This window comes from Amia ocellicauda, chromosome 3 (genome assembly GCF_036373705.1).
Source record: "Amia ocellicauda isolate fAmiCal2 chromosome 3, fAmiCal2.hap1, whole genome shotgun sequence".
NCBI classification, from domain to species: domain Eukaryota; kingdom Metazoa; phylum Chordata; class Actinopteri; order Amiiformes; family Amiidae; genus Amia; species Amia ocellicauda.
In genome coordinates, this window is record NC_089852.1 from 21379801 (window position 1) to 21398297 (window position 18497).

Sequence of the window (18497 nt, forward strand, 5' to 3'; positions counted from 1 at the left end):
CCAGCTGGTCCTATTGCAAGAGGATAGTGATGACCACAGCAGTGGTTTTTATACTTTTCCTGGTTAAATAAGATTTGGTTCAGGTGATCACCTAATCAGTACCTCATTCAATAGAATGAGGTGAGCCTCTGTTGGAATTCAACAGACAATGGAATGGAATGGCTGCCATACATATAGAGATGCAGATTTAAGAAAAATTTGCAGTGGTCTCAATTTTTTCCAGAGCTGTATAAGAAAGCAAGCAAAGAATTATACTGCTGATATAATGGGATGTAAATTCCACCAATATTTTAATCCATCACCCCCCCACATACAGATCTGTCTGATCTTCTAATTCAGGGTGAACTGTATCCAAGTTAACACTGGGTGTTTATTTCGGCATCTATCTGCCACACTTCTGTCACTCTTGATCCTGACAGTGAAATCTGGTAATTTTAGCAGCCCCTCCGTGGGGACAAGCTAAACACAAGCCCAAACACACAGGCTGTCTGTTGTACTGTATTAAGGCTTGGACAGCAATAAGCAAGATGCCCAGCCATGTGGGACAACTGCCAAAGCCTGCATGACAAAAACACATTAAATGCTCATGTCACCGTGTGCGTGTGTGCGTGTGTGTGTGTGGAGTCCGGGCACGCTTGCTGGACTGCAAAAAACCAGGTCCATCACATGTGCATTTTGCTCCAGGAAATGGTGTGAGGATTTACAAAATGGGGGCCTTCGGAGGCACTGTAAAACAGAACTGCAATCATATATACAAATTCTGAAGTATGGGCAATGAAATACACTTATCCCTAATTAAGACAGGGAAAAGGGAGTCTAGTCATAAATAAATAAATAAATACATACATACATATTAATAAAATAATGATGTTGCGAGTTGTCTGCCAGGAGGTGGGGATGCAGCTGCAAGAAACACCCTCTCTCAATAGGATTGGTGCTTACCGTCAGTGTACGTTGGAGGGATGGGGGTAATTTGTATTATAGTGATCTTCAGCTGTGGTACTCAAGGGCAACAGCATCTGAGCTTAGTAAGTGAACTAATTATTCACTGGATTGAATTGAACTCTTGTCTACGTCTTAAAGGAGGTTATGATTTAGAGTGTAACTTTAAAACCTACTGGACTGCAGGCACTGAGGAGCCCTCCAGGGTTGAACTATATGATTATTGAGCAGTTATTAAACAAGAGTATCCACTGAGCATATTGGGAACTGCTCTTCTGTAAATAAAGGCACAAAGGACACAGATGCAATACAATACAAAATAGTTGTAATTTATATCTCCAAAAACAAAATGTTACAACTATTTAAGTATCTTCCACTTCTGAACAGCAACTAATATATAAAGAAACAGGAAGAAAAAAAATCCTTTTCGAGATGGAATAGTTGATTGTATTTTACGTAGAAACGTCTGCAGATAGTGTTTTTTTATTTTTGTTTTCTTTTTCTTACAGAAATAACTTGGATATCTTGAACATTAAAACGTGTTCATTCCTCTTTGTTTGTTTGTTATTTTTCTTGTTGGTTTCCCAAACGAAAAAAAAAAAGGTAATTTTTCTTGGTTTTATTTTCCCCAATTTAATGGAGATGATAAACGAATTTGCATCGTTCTCTCAAAACATTGATGTTTTTACAAATCGCTATGGAAAAAACATCTCACTAAAAGTTTTTTTTTTTTTTTTTTGTCTTTTTTGGAAAGCAAGGAAAAAGCACTGGACCAAAAAACCGTGGAAATACATGCCTATTTGGGCCTAGCGGCATCTTTTCTTCGGTATTTTCACCTTAAAATCGAGTGGTGCTTTTTTTTTTCTTTTTTTCTTTTTTTTGTACAGAAACCTTCTTATATTTAATACAGAAGTGCTACTAGAAGAAAATTCCAATACAAAGATGTCACAAAAATTAATTTACATTTTTTTGTCATGTTTTTTTAAAGAAAAAAGTTACAAAATAAAAGGTAAAATCTGAGCTAAATTTCGGAATTGGTTTCTTCTTACAGTGTCTTGGTTACACCACTCTGCGTTGCTTTACATCCCAGCGGTTGAAATGTCCTGGTTATCCTTTTTCTTGAAAATGTTTTTATTGTATTGTTGCTGTTGGCGGTTTGTTCCCCCACACCCTGAATCCTCAAGGGAGGGGGAGGAACGATGACAGGGAGAGAGAGGGAAGATTAGTGCAAAGTTAAAAACAGCGCTACGCTTTTGTTTTTGCTTATTTGAAGCTTCTGGTGGTTTGTTTTTGCTGCTTTATTTTTTCTTCTTTTAAAAAAGCGGTTTTGTATTTCTTGTTTGTTTTTCATCATCATCATCATCATCATCATCGTGTTCCTCACTGTTAAAAATAGTCTGTACCGTATTGGTACCATAAAAACAGCAGGTGACGTTCACAGACCTGACAATACAAATCCTACCTGAAGCCACTAATCGTTACTGGAATTTAAATCCCAGTTTCTTTTTTTTTCCTTTCCAGCTGCATTTTGTTGTTTTCCCCATTTTTGTTTGTTGTTTTTTGTTTTTCTTTTCGTGCGTTTGCTCGTTTTCGGAGTAGCGTCAGTTTGCAGATCTTTTGTATTCAGTCTCCTTTTGCTCCACAACTCAAAGGCACAATACACAGGTTCCACTCTGGCTCTGTACAGAGGGAGGTTGTGTGGACTTGCCTTACGTTCACCAAACTGCGACACTGTCATTCTGTGTGTGTGGTTATTTTTTTTTGCGCAGGAAAGATTGGTGTGTGGTTTCAGGGAGGGCGCAGGGGTTGGGGTTTGAGAGGGGGGTGGGGCAGCAGAAGAATGGAGCAGTTGAGAAGGTGGCTACAGGTTCGGGGAGGAGTGGAAGGGCAGGGGGGAGGTGTGGGGGGGATGATGGCAGCATTAGGACTGCTTCAGCCGCTTGCGTGGGGGTCCCAAAAAGGGACACTGTGCCGACGCCAGAGAGCGATAGGCCTCGGCCACCAGGTGAGGGTGAGAGACCACCATGGACTTCCAGCCCGACGTCTCCATCACGTCCGACGCGTGGCTGAAAAAGAGAGAGAGAGAGAGACAGTGAGATGCAGAGTCTCCTACCTCTTCATACAAAAGCCACTGTGAGGAAGTGATCCAACAATTGTGATAAGACAGAACTCAACTGACTGAGATCATATAGAGTGGAGACCGAATATTATAGCATCACAACACCGCTTCGTAGCTCTGACACGACATGGTGGATTACACATCCTTATCAACATCACTTTGCTGTTTCATGAGGTGGTTCATATTTTCACAGATAAAGTTAAGGGTTAACATCAGTCTATAAAGCCACACCCCCCCCCCACCACTTATTTATTTATAAATGTGAAAGTGGTGCGAGGGCGTTCGTCAACCTCCATTGTTCTCCAAGCACACAATGTTCTAGTTGAACAGGAGAGAATTGGGTTATGGCAGGTAGACCTCATTAGATATTCCAGTCTTACTCCAAGAAGTAGTTGGGCTCCCCCCTTGTCATGTAGAGCACTGTAATTATACACCTTGCGTGGTCGAGAGCCCTTGACTTTTACCTCTTTCATTCCCAAATGCAATCTGGATGTGTCATTATCGAAGAGCAAAGCAAATCCCGCCAGGTCTGAATGCTTTATTATAACACCTGAAGGCAGCACACATTGACTAATTGAAACCGCAGGAAGTTCATCCCTGAGAGGAACAAGGAGATGTGGTGTAAATGGACTGCGAATAACACTCCAGTCATCTCTCTTTGGTGCCAGGGATGTTCAGAGTGTTTGGACATCGAAGGGTGAAACAATGACCTCTGTTGGTGTTGAAATTCACCTGCAGGCCCGAGCCGCTGTAGGGGGATGGGGGAACAAATACAAAAGACTGATGGACTGTTTCTCCAGCTTTGTATTTCAACAATAATTCCGTAATTGATTTTGAGATCTTCAAGGTCCTTGGGAGGGATCCAAGGCCCCTTGCCACTGTGTGTTCAGCCACTCCTGTCCCTGCAATGCTATGGCAGGGGGCTCGGTGTCTCTGATCTGAGGATTCATACTTTCAGTCTTTGGGAATTTACACCACTTGTTAGCGCCACTCTTTAAAATACAGGAACAGCTGTTGTCATAATGGGAGGCAGTTTGAGATAATGGCACGATGCAGTGGAGTGAGGCAGAAGATTAATCAGATGCACTTAATCTTGCCTGGATCTATTCATATTGCTCAGTGTACGAACACCTAAAGCCAGTTGAGAAAGACTGCAGGATGCTAGAACAGTGGCAGCTTCTCCAAAGCACTGAAACCTAGCTGGACTAGCAGGAGGTTGAAAAACGTAATTTCAGGACTTCAGACAACCCAAATAGATGTATGTAGAAGGTGGTAAATTGATTTTACTTTGGCATAGACTCATTTGACTAAGGGAACAATGACTTGGTCATGAGGATGAGGCCATTGGAATCCCCCCAAAGGACCTCCACATAGCCCATCCTCCAAGAACCTGCGCCTCTATCGCCAAACAGCAGGCAGAGCAAGGGAGACTGGCGGAGGGGGTGGGGGGTCTGGCAAAGGGGCAAGCAATTACACAGGCAGGAGCACGGTCGTGTGCAGGAGCTAGTGTTTTTAATGGCCTCAGGCTGGGTTTAAGAAAAGCGCCACATTCCGTATCAACCTGGGGTTTTGGAGAATATTGCAAGATCAATATCAATTCTGTCTTCCCGCCACTCATCAGGTTTTGTTGCATTAGAGATAAAGTGGAATAGCCGGAGTGCACTGCGGGCCCCCGGAGGCATTGTCACAAGAGCAGCCTCAGACTAATAATGGGCCCAACGGGGCTCCCAGGCATCCGTGACTCGTGCACCTCTCACCTCCTCTTACCCACATTACAATATACAGACTAACGCAACCTCGGTGCGCAGATCGTAAACCCAGCACAATCTGCAGTTTCCTCAGTGCCCCTTCATGGTCTCCCCGTGTGTTTGTGTGTGCAGTGCCCTTGGTCAATGAGTCTGACCTGATATAAAATATATATTTTTCTTTATTGATTTTTTTTTTTTTTTTTTTTTTGAGGGAGGGCAAAATGGGTTTGATATGCTGCTGTTCGCTCTCCAGGGCCCAATTCAAGAAAAACAACAATACTGTAGCAAATTAAACTGTCATAACAAAGGGCTACAAATAATGATGTGGGTGAACTAAGAATTTGCATCATAAACAGTCTTACGATTTAACCTCTTAGCTGCCGAGAGATGTGACACTCAGTCATGCCCCTGACAGGATCAGGCAGGTCAGCTGGAGCTATTTACGCACTCAGCTTTCCATTTATTGTGCTCAATTGAACAGTCTCATGTATAAGGGATGTTCAATTCCAGTTTAATCTCCACATGTCCTCAGAATCACAAGTATGGCTGAGCAATGGGTGTCCTTTCCATTAGCTGAATCCTGTGTCTCACTCAGTCTGATCAGTTTCTGTATCTGATGTGCTACACCAAGGAGCACAGGGCTCATCTCAGACAGTCTCTGCCTGGCCTCCAAGTGTCCTATTGGTGGGGGGGGTTACTCTGGAGAGGCTGATCCACAGCTGCCTTCCCCCCAGCACCTACAAAGGCCCCAGATTTCACACCCAGAATCAGTGTAGTTGATCATAAGTGTGGTTTAATTAAAACACAGCATTACTTAGAAAGCCAGGCAGGTGAAACAGATGAGTGCAATATGATGATAGCAGTGGCACCCACTTAGAATAACGTCTCCTGTGATCAAAATCTCTAGAAAAAGAAGACAGACAATAGCGCACACTCCCAAAACTCGAGGTAATTTAAACTGAACTTCCTCACAATCTCTTACCCTGACGGAAGGTGCAATTTTGTGTCAGGTGGGCTGCAAGTTTCATATAAATAACTTAAGACATTTGAAACTACTACTCACTAGTTAATGAAGTCTACCGCCTGTGTCTTGAGCTGGTCGGCGCTGTGTAAATCGGCCAGGATCAGGATCTCGGCTGCGTTGTCCACTGACAGATTGCTGCAAAGGGCATCTTCACACATCACCTTCAAACGCTCCAGGGCATACTGGGGGAGAAGACACAGAGAGGGGGAGTTAGACAGGAGACACTACACAGTGGAGTGATATACAGGATGTACAAAGAGGTTAAAATCAGCACATCTCTTTAGACACCCGCTAAAAGATTTCAACTGAGGATTTAAAAGACTCTGTCTATACTTGAGATTCAGCAGACAGGCCAGGACTGGAGGAGCAGCAGTGGCCTTGTGGATTAGGCTGCCCAGCTAGGGTAAGAGTCTTTTTGGGGATACTTCAAAAGGCGTGAAGATGCCGTTGAATCAATACCAGGCAAATTAAAGACAATAAAACCGTATAAAAGCAGTTCATGTGAAGCCTTTCTGTCAATTTATTTATTGTCTTTTCCTGCATTCCCGTGCATCTGTATTTTTCTGGATACCCTGAATACTTATTTTACACGTTTTTGGTAAGTTTCCATCCATGAAGGCAGGAGAGGCCAAGATGGGAAATCACTGAAAGATATGATTCTGTATTAAGTTAGGAGTGAGGTGGAGGGGAGGTGGTGTTAACCACAATCTCCCAGGTTCAGGAGGGATTAAGGCTAAATGTCAGCATTGCTCCAAGGAGCAAGTACTCCAACCAACGATCTTAATATATCACAAGCACCCGTGTGATATTTCCCAACCTGTGGGCCTGGGCATGGGAGTCCAGGCTTGCATAATTCATTCCACAATACAAATTTTCTATCCCCATTGTGGAGACGCTGGGCTAAACATAGAACAGATTGCAAAAGGTAACGCAGGAGAGATCAAAAGTCAAGGTGTAGGTGTATGATCCATGCAATGTTATAGCCGTGAAAGGCACAAAAGGCAGAAATCCTTGATGTGGCCTGAAAATCTCTCTATTGTGGGTGAAAACTGCAGTGTTAATGGTCCTTATCTGGTCCTTACCACCAGAATAGGGCTTGCAAACAGAAGGCTGTGAATGGATCTTGAGCTTCTCAGTGGAATGAGTCAGGATTGTAATACTGATTAAACTCCGTACAGATTCCTTTTCTTTCTTTATCTACTTTCTTGTCTCGAATATCTACAGTACTGTGCAAAAGTTTTAGGCAGGTGTGAAAAAATGCTGTAAAGTAAGAATGCTTTCAAAAATAGACATGTTAATTGATTATATTTATCCATTAACTAAATGCAAAGTGAGTGAACAGAAGAAAAATCTACATTAAATCAATATTTGGTGTGACCACCATTTGCCTTCAAAACAGCATCAATTCTTCTAGGTACACTTGGACAACGTTTATGAAGGAACTCAGCAGGTAGGTTGGCCCAAACATCTTGGAGAACTAACTTGCAAGGAACCTCCACCATGCTTCACTGTTGCCTGCAGACACTCATTCGTGTACCGCTCTCCAGCCCTTCGGCAAACAAACTGCCTTCTGCTACAGCCAAAAATGTCAAGGCTGGACATCTTCCGATTGTGAAGGGAAGTAAGCATGATGTGTCTTTCATCTGCTGCAGTAAGTTTCCTTGGCAGACCACTGCATCTACAGTCCTCAGCTTTACCAGTTTCTTTGTGCTTCTTCAAAAGAGCTTGGACAGCACATCTGGAAACCCCTGTCTGCCTTGAAATGTCTGCCTGGGAGAGACCTTGCTGATGCAGTATAACTACCTTGTGTCTGGTTGCTGTGCTCAGTCTTGCCATGGTGTGTGACTTTTGACAGTAAACTGTCTTCAGCAACCTCACCTTGTTAGCTGATTTTTCTTCTGTTCACTCACTTTGCATTTAGTTAATTGATAAATATAATCTATTAACATGTCTATTTTTGAAAGCATTCTTACTTTACAGCATTACCTACCTAAAACTTTTGCACAGTACTGTATATATATTCTACCGCAATGTAACAAGTGTTCTACGTGCACCCTGGACTCAGGCAGTAGTAATTAGCATGGAGGATTCTACCATTATTTCAATTCTTGTTTGTTGTTGATTTAAAAAAAAAAAAAAAGCATTAGTATTGTTTATGGTATCGTTACTGGCCAAGGCCTATTCCCACGCAATCACCTTGGGAGGCCAATTTGGAAGGAGGAAGTGACACAGGGAACTGTATCGCAGCTGCACCAGGGTCATTTCCAATCTGCTGAGAGCAGGGTGTGAAAGAGGTGGGAGTCTGACATGACAATTCCAATTAAATGTTTCTCTGACGAACATTAAGTTCAGGATTTTTCTTAGGGGCATGTCTCAGGCTGTCAGGTTTAGCTTAAAAGGGAAAATAATGCTGAAAGTTGGGCTAATTGCGAGGTGAGATTTCCTGCCCTTTCCTTAATTTTGAATCTATTTACTTTTTCTTCTTCTACCAGTCACTGATGCTAATGAAAAGTGTCTCTGCACATTTCAAGTGGGTTCATTGCTTTACTGATAATGGTAGTAGTTTACTTGACAGTATAAGAGTCACTGATCTGTGTTTTCTGAATAAATGGAATGAATAAATAAATACACTTGTATTGTGATCATTATCCTGCTTGTAAATGGCTTATATGCTGCTTATTGAAACAAAACAAAAACGTTCCATTTGCCAAGTGCAAACCATATAAGCTTGCTAATAATATTTAAATATCCCCTACAAAGAAACAAAGTACAAAGAAACAGGTGTATATATAGAGGTTAGGGTTTCGATTCTACTTACCGGTACAGCACGTTGTTACTACAAAATTGTTATATTAATAATATTATTATTATTATTATTATTAATAATACAACTGTTGAACCACTTCACCATCTTAATAAAAAGAAAATGATACTTTCTGCATGTGTTTGCATTGCTTTCCAATTTATTAAAATGCAAACAAACGTTATTATTAATTTTATACAAATGATAATCTAAATGAGCAGGGGTGCAGGGGGTGCTTGCAGATCGCATTTAGCCCGGCGACGAGAGCAGGGCGCAACGTGTGCGCTTTTGCATTAAAGTGTCTCTTGGTTATGTTGGTTATTCTGTGTCAGTTCTCTCTCCTCCATGTCTGTCTGCATTTCTGATGTACATTTCTACCTGCATCCAGCACGTGTGGAAGTACCAGGGAGAACGCAAAGCGTCCTAATGACGTAAAATACTGCCGTAAAGATTGCAATTTACGACACCTCGATATAAACGATTTTAAATTTCACACATGAAAATTAATTATACAAAACACTCAGATGGTATTATGGCACTGCTGGCACAGGGTTATGCCTGTGGAAAGCCTCACAATCAAATAACTTACAAGAACGCCTTAAAAACATTAATGTGAAAATGATTAAAAGCTTTTTCCGATACAAAAAAAATTACTTGCTTGAGAGGTGGGCAATAGAAACTTGGTCTATAATGAACCCTATAGAGGCAGGAGAGGTACAAAGCGATATCTGAAGTAACCTGACGTGATAGAAAGGGTAGGTATAGGGTAATGTCTGTGGTGGGCAGTGGGGACTGGGGTGCCCTTGAACTCACAGACTCCTCCTAATTAAGACAGAAGTAGATACACTGGATCAGCAGCTCTGAGCTGGCTGGGAGAAGGGGAGAGCACCTGGCAAGCGCCTCATTGCTGGAAGTCGACAGAGGTGTCATGCTTGGCTGAAGTGCAAGGGGGGAATTATCCGATGGGCTCCACAGACTGGATCTTAAGAGTCAGCGAGCTGCTTCAGAAGCACACCAAGGTCAATTAAGGGGTGCAGGGAGATGTTTGGGGATTTTCTGAAAGCTCCTGTTCCTAAGCCCTGATCTTTCTAGTCGACGGTGCAAGAACGTGTATGCGAGTCAGTGTGTGTGTGTGTGTGTGTGTGATAAGTCAGAGTATCCGTGTCTCACCTTGTCTGCGGCTGCCAGGAGGTCGTCTGCCATCTTGTCCAGATTGGGCGCCTTCCCTGTATAGATGAAGCACATCATCTCTTTGAAGACCTCGGGCTCCACGTCGTTGATTTCCACCCGGTTCTGTAATGAAAAGAAAGGCCCAATGAGGTGTGAGCTCGGAGTACGCTCCTGTTCTATAAAACATTCTGGTTCAAACGCCAGTGGAGCACGTCGCTATGTCACAAAAATAACTATTTGAGGTGAGCCGGGTGAACCTGAAGTTGTTATTTCGCTTCCTATCGGGTCACGTGCTGTTTGGACTCTTTACTGCAGGATCTGATATCCCAATCTGCCTATATTCTGAGGTTGTTGTAGGACATCAGTGTGGTTCTTACTCTTGACAATCATACATACACTACTATACACCGATCAGCCATAACATTAGGATCACTGACGTGAATAATCTCGTTATCATGGCACCTGTCAGTGGGTGGGATATATTAGGTAGCAAGTGAACATTTTGTCCTCAAAGTTGATGTGTTAGGAGCAGGAAAAATGGGCAAGCGGAAGGATCTGAGCGACTTTGACAAGGGCCAAATTGTGATGGCTAGACGACTGGGTCAGAGCATCTCCAAAACTGCAGCTCTTGTGGGGTGTTCCCAGTCTGCAGTGGTCAGTACCTATCAAAAGTGGTCCAAGGAAGGAAAAGCGGTGAACTAGCGACAGGGTCATGAGCGGCCAAGGCTCATTGATGCACGTGGGGAGCGAAGGCTGGCCCGTGTGGTCCGATCCAACAGACGAGCTACTGTAGCTCAAATTGCTGAAAAAGTGAATGCTGGTTCTGATAGAAAGGTGTCAGAACACACAGTGCATCGCAGTTTGTTGCGTATGGGGCTGCGTAGCCGCCACGGAGCAATGGAAGAAGGTGGCCTGGTCTGATGAATCACGAGTTCAAGGTGTTGACTTGGCCTCCAAATTCCCCAGATCTCAATCCAATCGAGCATCTGTGGGATGTGCTGGACAAACAAGTCTGATCCATGGAGGCCCCACCTCGCAACTTACAGGACTTAAAGGATCTGCTGCTAACGTCTTGGTGCCAGATACCACAGCACACCTTCAGAGGTCTAGTGGAGTCCATGCCTCGACGGGTCAGGGCTGTTTTGGTGGCAAAAGGGGGACCTACACAATATTAGGCAGGTGGTCATAATGTTATATCTGATCGGTGTATATACAGAACTAGCAGATTATGTTGAGACATACAGGAAGTTAAAAAAAAAAAAAGTTGTAATTTAGATTCAAAGCAAACTTTGATCTTTTTCGGAATCTAAGTAAAATAAAAAACAATAGAAAATATCAAAAAATTTAGCTGAAGTTAGAATTAACTGGGGCACATTTTGCATTACAGCAAAACATTTTTAAAGTGATAAGTGTCCCAAACCAGTGTGAAATTGAATAACCCATAAATTAAGATGTCCTCTCTGTCAGTCATATTTCAGATTCTCTTTCCAATGCCTCAAAAAAATGTGACCTCAAGGTAAAAAATATATATATATATAAATATATATTTTTCCCCTTGAATGCTATGAGGCAGGACTGAAATACTGCAGTTTAAAAGGGTGCCTTCGTGTAAAACTTAAAAAGGGAAACGTTTATGTTTTACTAGGCAAATCCTGCGGCAACTATTTCAGAGTAATGACTCCTTTTCTGAATTGAAGCTGGAGAACTAATTTACACAGCACAACGTGTACAGCGACTGGCGTTGCTCTTTATCACACTGCTGGGTAACACCGGCTGCAATATAATGCAAAGAACCATGTTTTCTTTTCCTGTTTTTATTTTTTTCCTCTTGTGTTAGAAGGAGCAAAAGAAAGAGGTTGGAAAGCAATTATAATAATGCTTGATAGGTCAGCCAACAACACAATGCATTTTCTAAGGGTCAGAAATGGCAAATGAACATTTCCATGCATAAATTTAATAGCGCAGAGTTCAGTGCCAAAGTTAAACTGGCTTTAAAAATAATAATTGTGACAAAGAACTTTATTTAATCTAGAAACACAGACAAAGCAGATTATTTCCTAATGCTTTGCACCATTTTGTATACCTGAGTACAATAGGTCCTATTTTGTTTTGTAATTTTTTCTAAATATAGAAGCATTTTCCTCCCTTTGAGCTATACTGCAATTAAAATGCATTTCATTGCAAAGCGTTGCATAATTTTCTATCTAACATGCAATAATCCTGCCTCTGCAAGTAAAACTGAATATTAGAATCTCCGGCTCCTCAGTTTATGCACACCCTGAAACCTTATTATTGTTTTGAAAAGCCTGGCACTGACCATCGAGTGCTAAATCAAATATACGGTCTCAAAATCTAGTTTCATCTGTAAGCAGGTTCACATGCAGGTACAAAGCAAGCATGTAAACACAAAAAATTAAATTTATTTAAAACAACTGATAAAGAAAGGGATTAAATTTGCCTTCATAATCCCCTCTACCACCTGCAGAGCCTGCATATCTGGAGAAATTTATATTTACTAAATGAAGGGGGGACCAAAAAAACTTATTACAAATCTGACCATTTAAGCTTGGATGATACTGAAAAGGCTGTATGGTTTATTATAACCTTTCAAATAAAGGTAGTAAGAGCAACTGGAGAGGAGGGAAGAAAAAAAAAAAAGGAGGTGGGGGAAGCTTTTTACACAGCTACATCCAGTGTGTACCCCTGCAGATCTAGCCACTGAATCATTTAACCTGCAGATTGGCTGCTTGGATTGGAGGAAATATTTGAAGAGGATTAAATACAAAAAACAAAAACAAAAAAAACAAAAAAAAAGTCCTGTGGAGAAAAGCAAGGTTGTGTTGAGGAAGCAGCAATTCCAGTAATGACCTCCATGCACCAGACACACTGAGCTGGGATTCTAGCAGTCGTGACCTACAATCATGCTCAATTTTGCACAGAGATGGAATTCCTTTGTGCCTGTTTACCACATTCTTCCAGCCTTTGGCCCCCTGTGCTCTGCATCAGAAGGCCAGCTTTAAAGTGTCAGTCCAGCTTTTCTGGGACCGTCTGTAATTAAATCCATATATATCTCAGTGGCACTTCCAAGATGTGACCACAGCTACCCACGACTCCCACCCCATGACAAACTAACAGCCCCAGAGCTATTCGACTTCCAGTGGATCATGTTCCTGAAGTTTTGGAAATAAGTGCATATAAGTTAAAAAGTATATCTATACATTAACTGAATTGTGTGACAATGCATTCAAAATGCATAATTTGTTTTTACAATGTATCTATGTACATTTAGATATCCAGTAGCACGTAACTAAATAAACCACACACTGAGTACAATCATTAACAATAGCATTGTTATTTAATAATAATGAGAAAAGTCAATATATAATCCAGGGAAATATTTTTCTATGAAACCTATTAGTCACTACCCTACCCATAATAATAATAATGAAGTAATCCTGCAAGATTAAGAACACCCAGATATTTGATGCTATATTTATTTTGTATTTTGCATTAAGAAAAACCTACCCCAGGCTCCTACAGAAGGCTAGCTTCTGTATTTGGAGTCTGGATTTATAGAAAGAAATGTGATTTGCGTTGTGACAGAAGATGTGCTTGTTTGCTCCCTCTCCACTCAGTAGAGGAATGAAGACCGCAGACCATTGCGATGCCATATTTAAGGGAGAAATCGACAAGAACACACGCTCCATCGACCAGCAAACCAGTGCAACTACATGAAGGCAGTTTCACAGCCTATGTTAAATCACTGGCATCTATGAGCGGAAATTCATCTGCTCCTGGAAAGTGAGAACATAACTCTGCGATGCCTCGTCCAAATTACAGCGATAACTCAAATGTGATTTGAGAGAAGGGCAGCTCGTGGCAGAGTTCAGCTTCCCAACGATGTTAGCGTGCAAAATGAAGCCGAAATATTACACCCAAGACATTCTCTTGCACCGATGGGGCGTGAATCACCTGTGGTGTTCTACAACACCTTTGGGGTAGACTTTGATAACACAGAAGGATTACTAAGCCAATGAACTATCGAAATAGAGTATACAATGGGTGTGCATGGGGGGAAAACGTTTTTTTTTTTTTTTCAGGCTGGTGAACCTGTCACAGAGGGAATGGATGCTGTTGACTAGAAAACAGATGCACAGTAGCCTTCGTTGGAGCTGCAGCAGTAAATATGAGCTTAACCAAAAGAAAAAAAAAAGAAAATTGGGATGAAAATCTCTTTTGAAAACCTGCAGTGGTCAGTAAAATAGGATTGAGAGAGATTAAATTAAATTAAATTAAATATTTAGATGGTACCTTTTTACTCTCCTCCATTTCATGCTCGAACATGGCGCTGAACACAGGCGACCGAGCTGTCAAACAAGAAAAGAAAAAGATTGGAAAGGTCTAATGACACTGGTACAATACTACCCATCACAAGCCCAGTCACAATCAGAAACTCTACCCGGAGTGTTTGTATCATTAAAAACATATATACAGCAACCAAAATCGATAGATATTGGCAAAGCGAGCAATGACCAACCATTAAACCACACTTAAGGGCAATTAAATAGACCTTTTGTGTCCCTCCAATTGTTTATTTTCACTGTGGGGGGGGTTAGAAAAACACATGAGGAAACACGATCATAAATTAAAAACAAAATCAACCAGTTGCTACCAGTACATCTACACACTATGGTAGATCCTGATTTAACGATAATGGAAAAAAATAAAATAATAACAATAATAATAATAATAATAATAATGACAATAATAAATTAAAAACATGCAAGCATAGAATGTCAACTGATGACCTGCTACAGCATTTGTGATGACAAATACCTATCTGAAGGGTGCAGTAGCTATTTACGTGTACAGAGCCATAACTAATTGATACAGCTAAGCTGACGTCTCTGTCGTTTTTTTCCATAGTGCTTCTCCTCCTCCTCGTAGCGCTATCTGATGAAGAACGATTTGTTGAAACAACCGAATGAGTGCCGATAAAAATCTGTGTTGAGCTCCGTACGTATGCGAATTACAAATGTTGGTGTTGACGAGGCTCTTAAGCTGCTTTTGCTTGGCACCGCTTGTCGATTCCAGTGAACGGTGGGTTTGCATCGTGAAAACATTCGAAAAAATAAAATAATAAAAATCATTAAAAATACATTTTAAACAGAACAGAAACCATCTCAGTAGTAGGTAAAGTTAAAATGCATTGGAGGCTTAAGGTACATTAGCTATTAAACCTGTCACTTTCGCCCCTCTCTTGACCTTTGGATGAGTTTCTGCTTTCCCTCCTTTCCCAGTGTTCCCCTGGGACATTTTAATTGGGTGATTTCTAGCCCTGGCTAATTTCATGGACTTTAAAAGAGCTTGGGAAAATGCAGACAGGGGGAGGTCAATAAAGATGAATCTCTGGTGATGAAGCAGACAGTGATGGAGACTCGGGAAGCCCTCTGTTATGGGTCACGGGAGAAATCGCGTGGCCCTGACCCCCTGCTGTCTTAAGAAAACCATATACATCTTTTATCTTCGTCTTATTTCTTCCCTCACACATTTCATATAAAAAATATATAAGTCCTGGTGGATTCGCTCTGGTGATGTGAGCTCCGATGGTCATGCTTTGGACATATGAAGCAGACCTGCCAAAAACACACAATTTGATTGTCAGGGACCGCACAGGGGGAAGCAAACTGGCGTTACACCCCGCCTGGTGCATGATTGCGAGACTCCTGTTAATTGTGATCTTATAATTTATTTTTTCCTTTTTTTTTTTTTTTAAAGACTTAACATGACAAAACTCACTTATGCACATCTGTGGGAGGGGAGTTCGTTACTTTTGATTAATTTTTTAAATATATATTTCATATACTTATTTATATTTAACACAACTCAGTTAGTGACAATCTCCACTAAACTCAGTCACTATGCACTGTGCTGTGGAATCGGAACCAGAACCTGTGTCATAATAGGTTTGGGTTAAGGGAGGTCTTCAAACCCAGAGCCTTCAGGACTCCCCCCGGTCTCAGGACTCTGAACCCAAGGAACACAGAGAGGTGGCTCAGATCCATGCCAGCATCTCTTACCTGCAAGGATGGCTTTGTGGGCCTGGAACTCCTGACCAGCCACGCACAGGGAGCAATCCGTGAAGCGCGAGTTCTCCCACAGACCACCCAGCTCGTCCGCCAGACGACACTCTGGCACTTTCACCATGTTCATAGTATTCTGACCAGAGATGTTCACCGAGTCCTGCACCACACTCACCTGGAAAACACAGTCGGGCCGCCAATCAATCAACAAACAAATCAATTCATTATCACCTGCAGGACTTCAAATTTATTTGACTCAAGAACCAGAAACAGAACCTGTATTATGTTTGAAAGGCTGAACAGCAGTAATATACATCAATAAATATCCAATTGACATGTCAAATGCAGTTTGCAAGTAATTACAAAGTCTTTTTACTTGGTGGGGAGGATAGACGGGCAACGCCAGTCCTGAAGGGGCCATATTCCTGCAACTTACAGATGTGCCTTTCACGTAGCAGCAGATTAATACCTGGGAATGATAAGCTGGTATACTTTGTAATCGAATGACTTAAAAAATTGTCGAATTAGGTAATTCCAACTGGAATGAAACTGGAGCAAAAGGACCTGGAATTGCTCTTAATTAAATGTGTTCTACACAGTCAGGTTACACAATACAGGTATTAGGCCAAGTTTGCAACGAACCCCCAGTTGATGCCACATAGCGCATTGTCATGGCACAAGTGAGGGAAGGGAGGGATGCCCAGAGAAGGCAGCATGTGGTCTTAAGCACAATCCTGACACACAGATCAGTCCGAGAGGGTTAAGACAAATGAGCCAACCGGGCATGTTTCTCAGATCAACTGCTTAAAAGTGACATTTCCAAAACTAGTGTTGCAGGAAAAAACCCACTATGATCCTTGAATCCATGCCGACTCTGACTTTCCCCGACTATTGCCATCGATGCACGTTGAACACTTTTGAAAACATACATGCAAATCTCTTATAGTGCGTACAGGTTGTGTCTGTGAATAATCAGCCTCCAATGGCCTAATTTTGCTTTTTCTATTATTTAACAATACTAATATAATCCCTTCCCCCCCAACACCACTACCACTACCATAAACAACCTGTGCTGCTTTTAAATGTACCGAGTTTTATATCAAAGGCTGGGAGAGGATAGGGGTAGAGTGGGCTACAAGCTCCCTGTTTAGATCAAGATTGTGGGGAGTTGGAGGTGGAGCGCGCTGTAGTAGAAAGTTGGGGGAATACGTGTACCACCAAGCCGACAGATGGGAGTGACCAGAACTTGTGAAGCAACGCAGTCTGCAAACAATACACACATCTTCACACAGAAACATCAGCATTCATGCATCTGAAAAGGGCTTTGTAGATTCAAGACGTAACGTTTATATAATATATATATATATATATATACACACACTCACCTAAAGGATTATTAGGAACACCTGTTCAATTTCTCATTAATGCAATTATCTAACCAACCAATCACATGGCAGTTGCTTCAATGCATTTAGGGGTGTGGTCCTGGTCAAGACAATCTCCTGAACTCCAAACTGAATGTCTGAATGGGAAAGAAAGGTGATTTAAGCAATTTTGAGCGTGGCATGGTTGTTGGTGCCAGACGGGCCGGTCTGAGTATTTCACAATCTGCTCAGTTACTGGGATTTTCACGCACAACCATTTCTAGGGTTTACAAAGAATGGTGTGAAAAGGGAAAAACATCCAGTATGCGGCAGTCCTGTGGGCGAAAATGCCTTGTTGATGCTAGAGGTCAGAGGAGAATGGGCCGACTGATTCAAGCTAATAGAAGAGCAACTTTGACTGAAATAAGCACTCGTTACAACCGAGGTATGCAGCAAAGCATTTGTGAAGCCACAACACGTACAACCTTGAGGCGGATGGGCTACAACAGCAGAAGACTCCACCGGGTACCACTCATCTCCACTACAAATAGGAAAAAGAGGCTACAATTTGCACAAGCTCACCAAAATTGGACAGTTGAAGACTGGAAAAATGTTGCCTGGTCTGATGAGTCTCGATTTCTGTTGAGACATTCAGATGGTAGAGTCAGAATTTGGCGTAAACAGAATGAGAACATGGATCCATCATGCCTTGTTACCACTGTGCAGGCTGGTGGTGGTGGTGTAATGGTGTGGGGGATGTTTTCTTGGCACACTTTAGGCCCCTTAGTGCCAATTGGGCATCGTTTAAATGCCACGGCCTACCTGAGCATTGTTTCTGACCATGTCCATCCCTTTATGACCACCATGTACCCATCCTCTGATGGCTACTTCCAGCAGGATAATGCACCATGTCACAAAGGTCGAATCATTTCAAATTGGTTTCTTGAACATGACAATGAGTTCACTGTACTAAACTGGCCCCCACAGTCACCAGATCTCAACCCAATAGAGCATCTTTGGGATGTGGTGGAACGGGAGCTTCGTGCCCTGGATGTGCATCCCACAAATCTCCATCAACTGCAAGATGCTATCCTATCAATATGGGCCAACATTTCAAAAGAATGCTTTCAGCACCTTGTTGAATCAATGCCACGTAGAATTAAGGCAGTTCTGAAGGTGAAAGGGGGTCAAACACAGTATTAGTATGGTGTTCCTAATAATCCTTTAGGTGAGTGTATATATAT

General features: G+C 41.9%; 1 protein-coding gene across 4 annotated transcripts in view; it reads right to left on the minus strand.

Moving 5' to 3' along the window:
• Positions 1 to 2292: 2292 nt before the first annotated feature.
• Positions 2293 to 18497, minus strand: part of spop (speckle type BTB/POZ protein) — a 106343-nt gene continuing 90138 nt past the window's right edge. For all 4 annotated transcript variants that reach the window (XM_066698447.1, XM_066698445.1, XM_066698446.1 and 1 more), the window contains 5 exons: positions 15887 to 16064; positions 14118 to 14173; positions 9807 to 9929; positions 5873 to 6015; positions 2293 to 3008 (listed from right to left, as the gene is read on the minus strand). In XM_066698447.1, the coding sequence (XP_066554544.1) occupies positions 2864 to 3008; positions 5873 to 6015; positions 9807 to 9929; positions 14118 to 14173; positions 15887 to 16064 (645 nt within the window). In that variant the 3' untranslated portion in view covers positions 2293 to 2863. The remainder of the gene's footprint in view (positions 3009 to 5872; positions 6016 to 9806; positions 9930 to 14117; positions 14174 to 15886; positions 16065 to 18497) is intronic.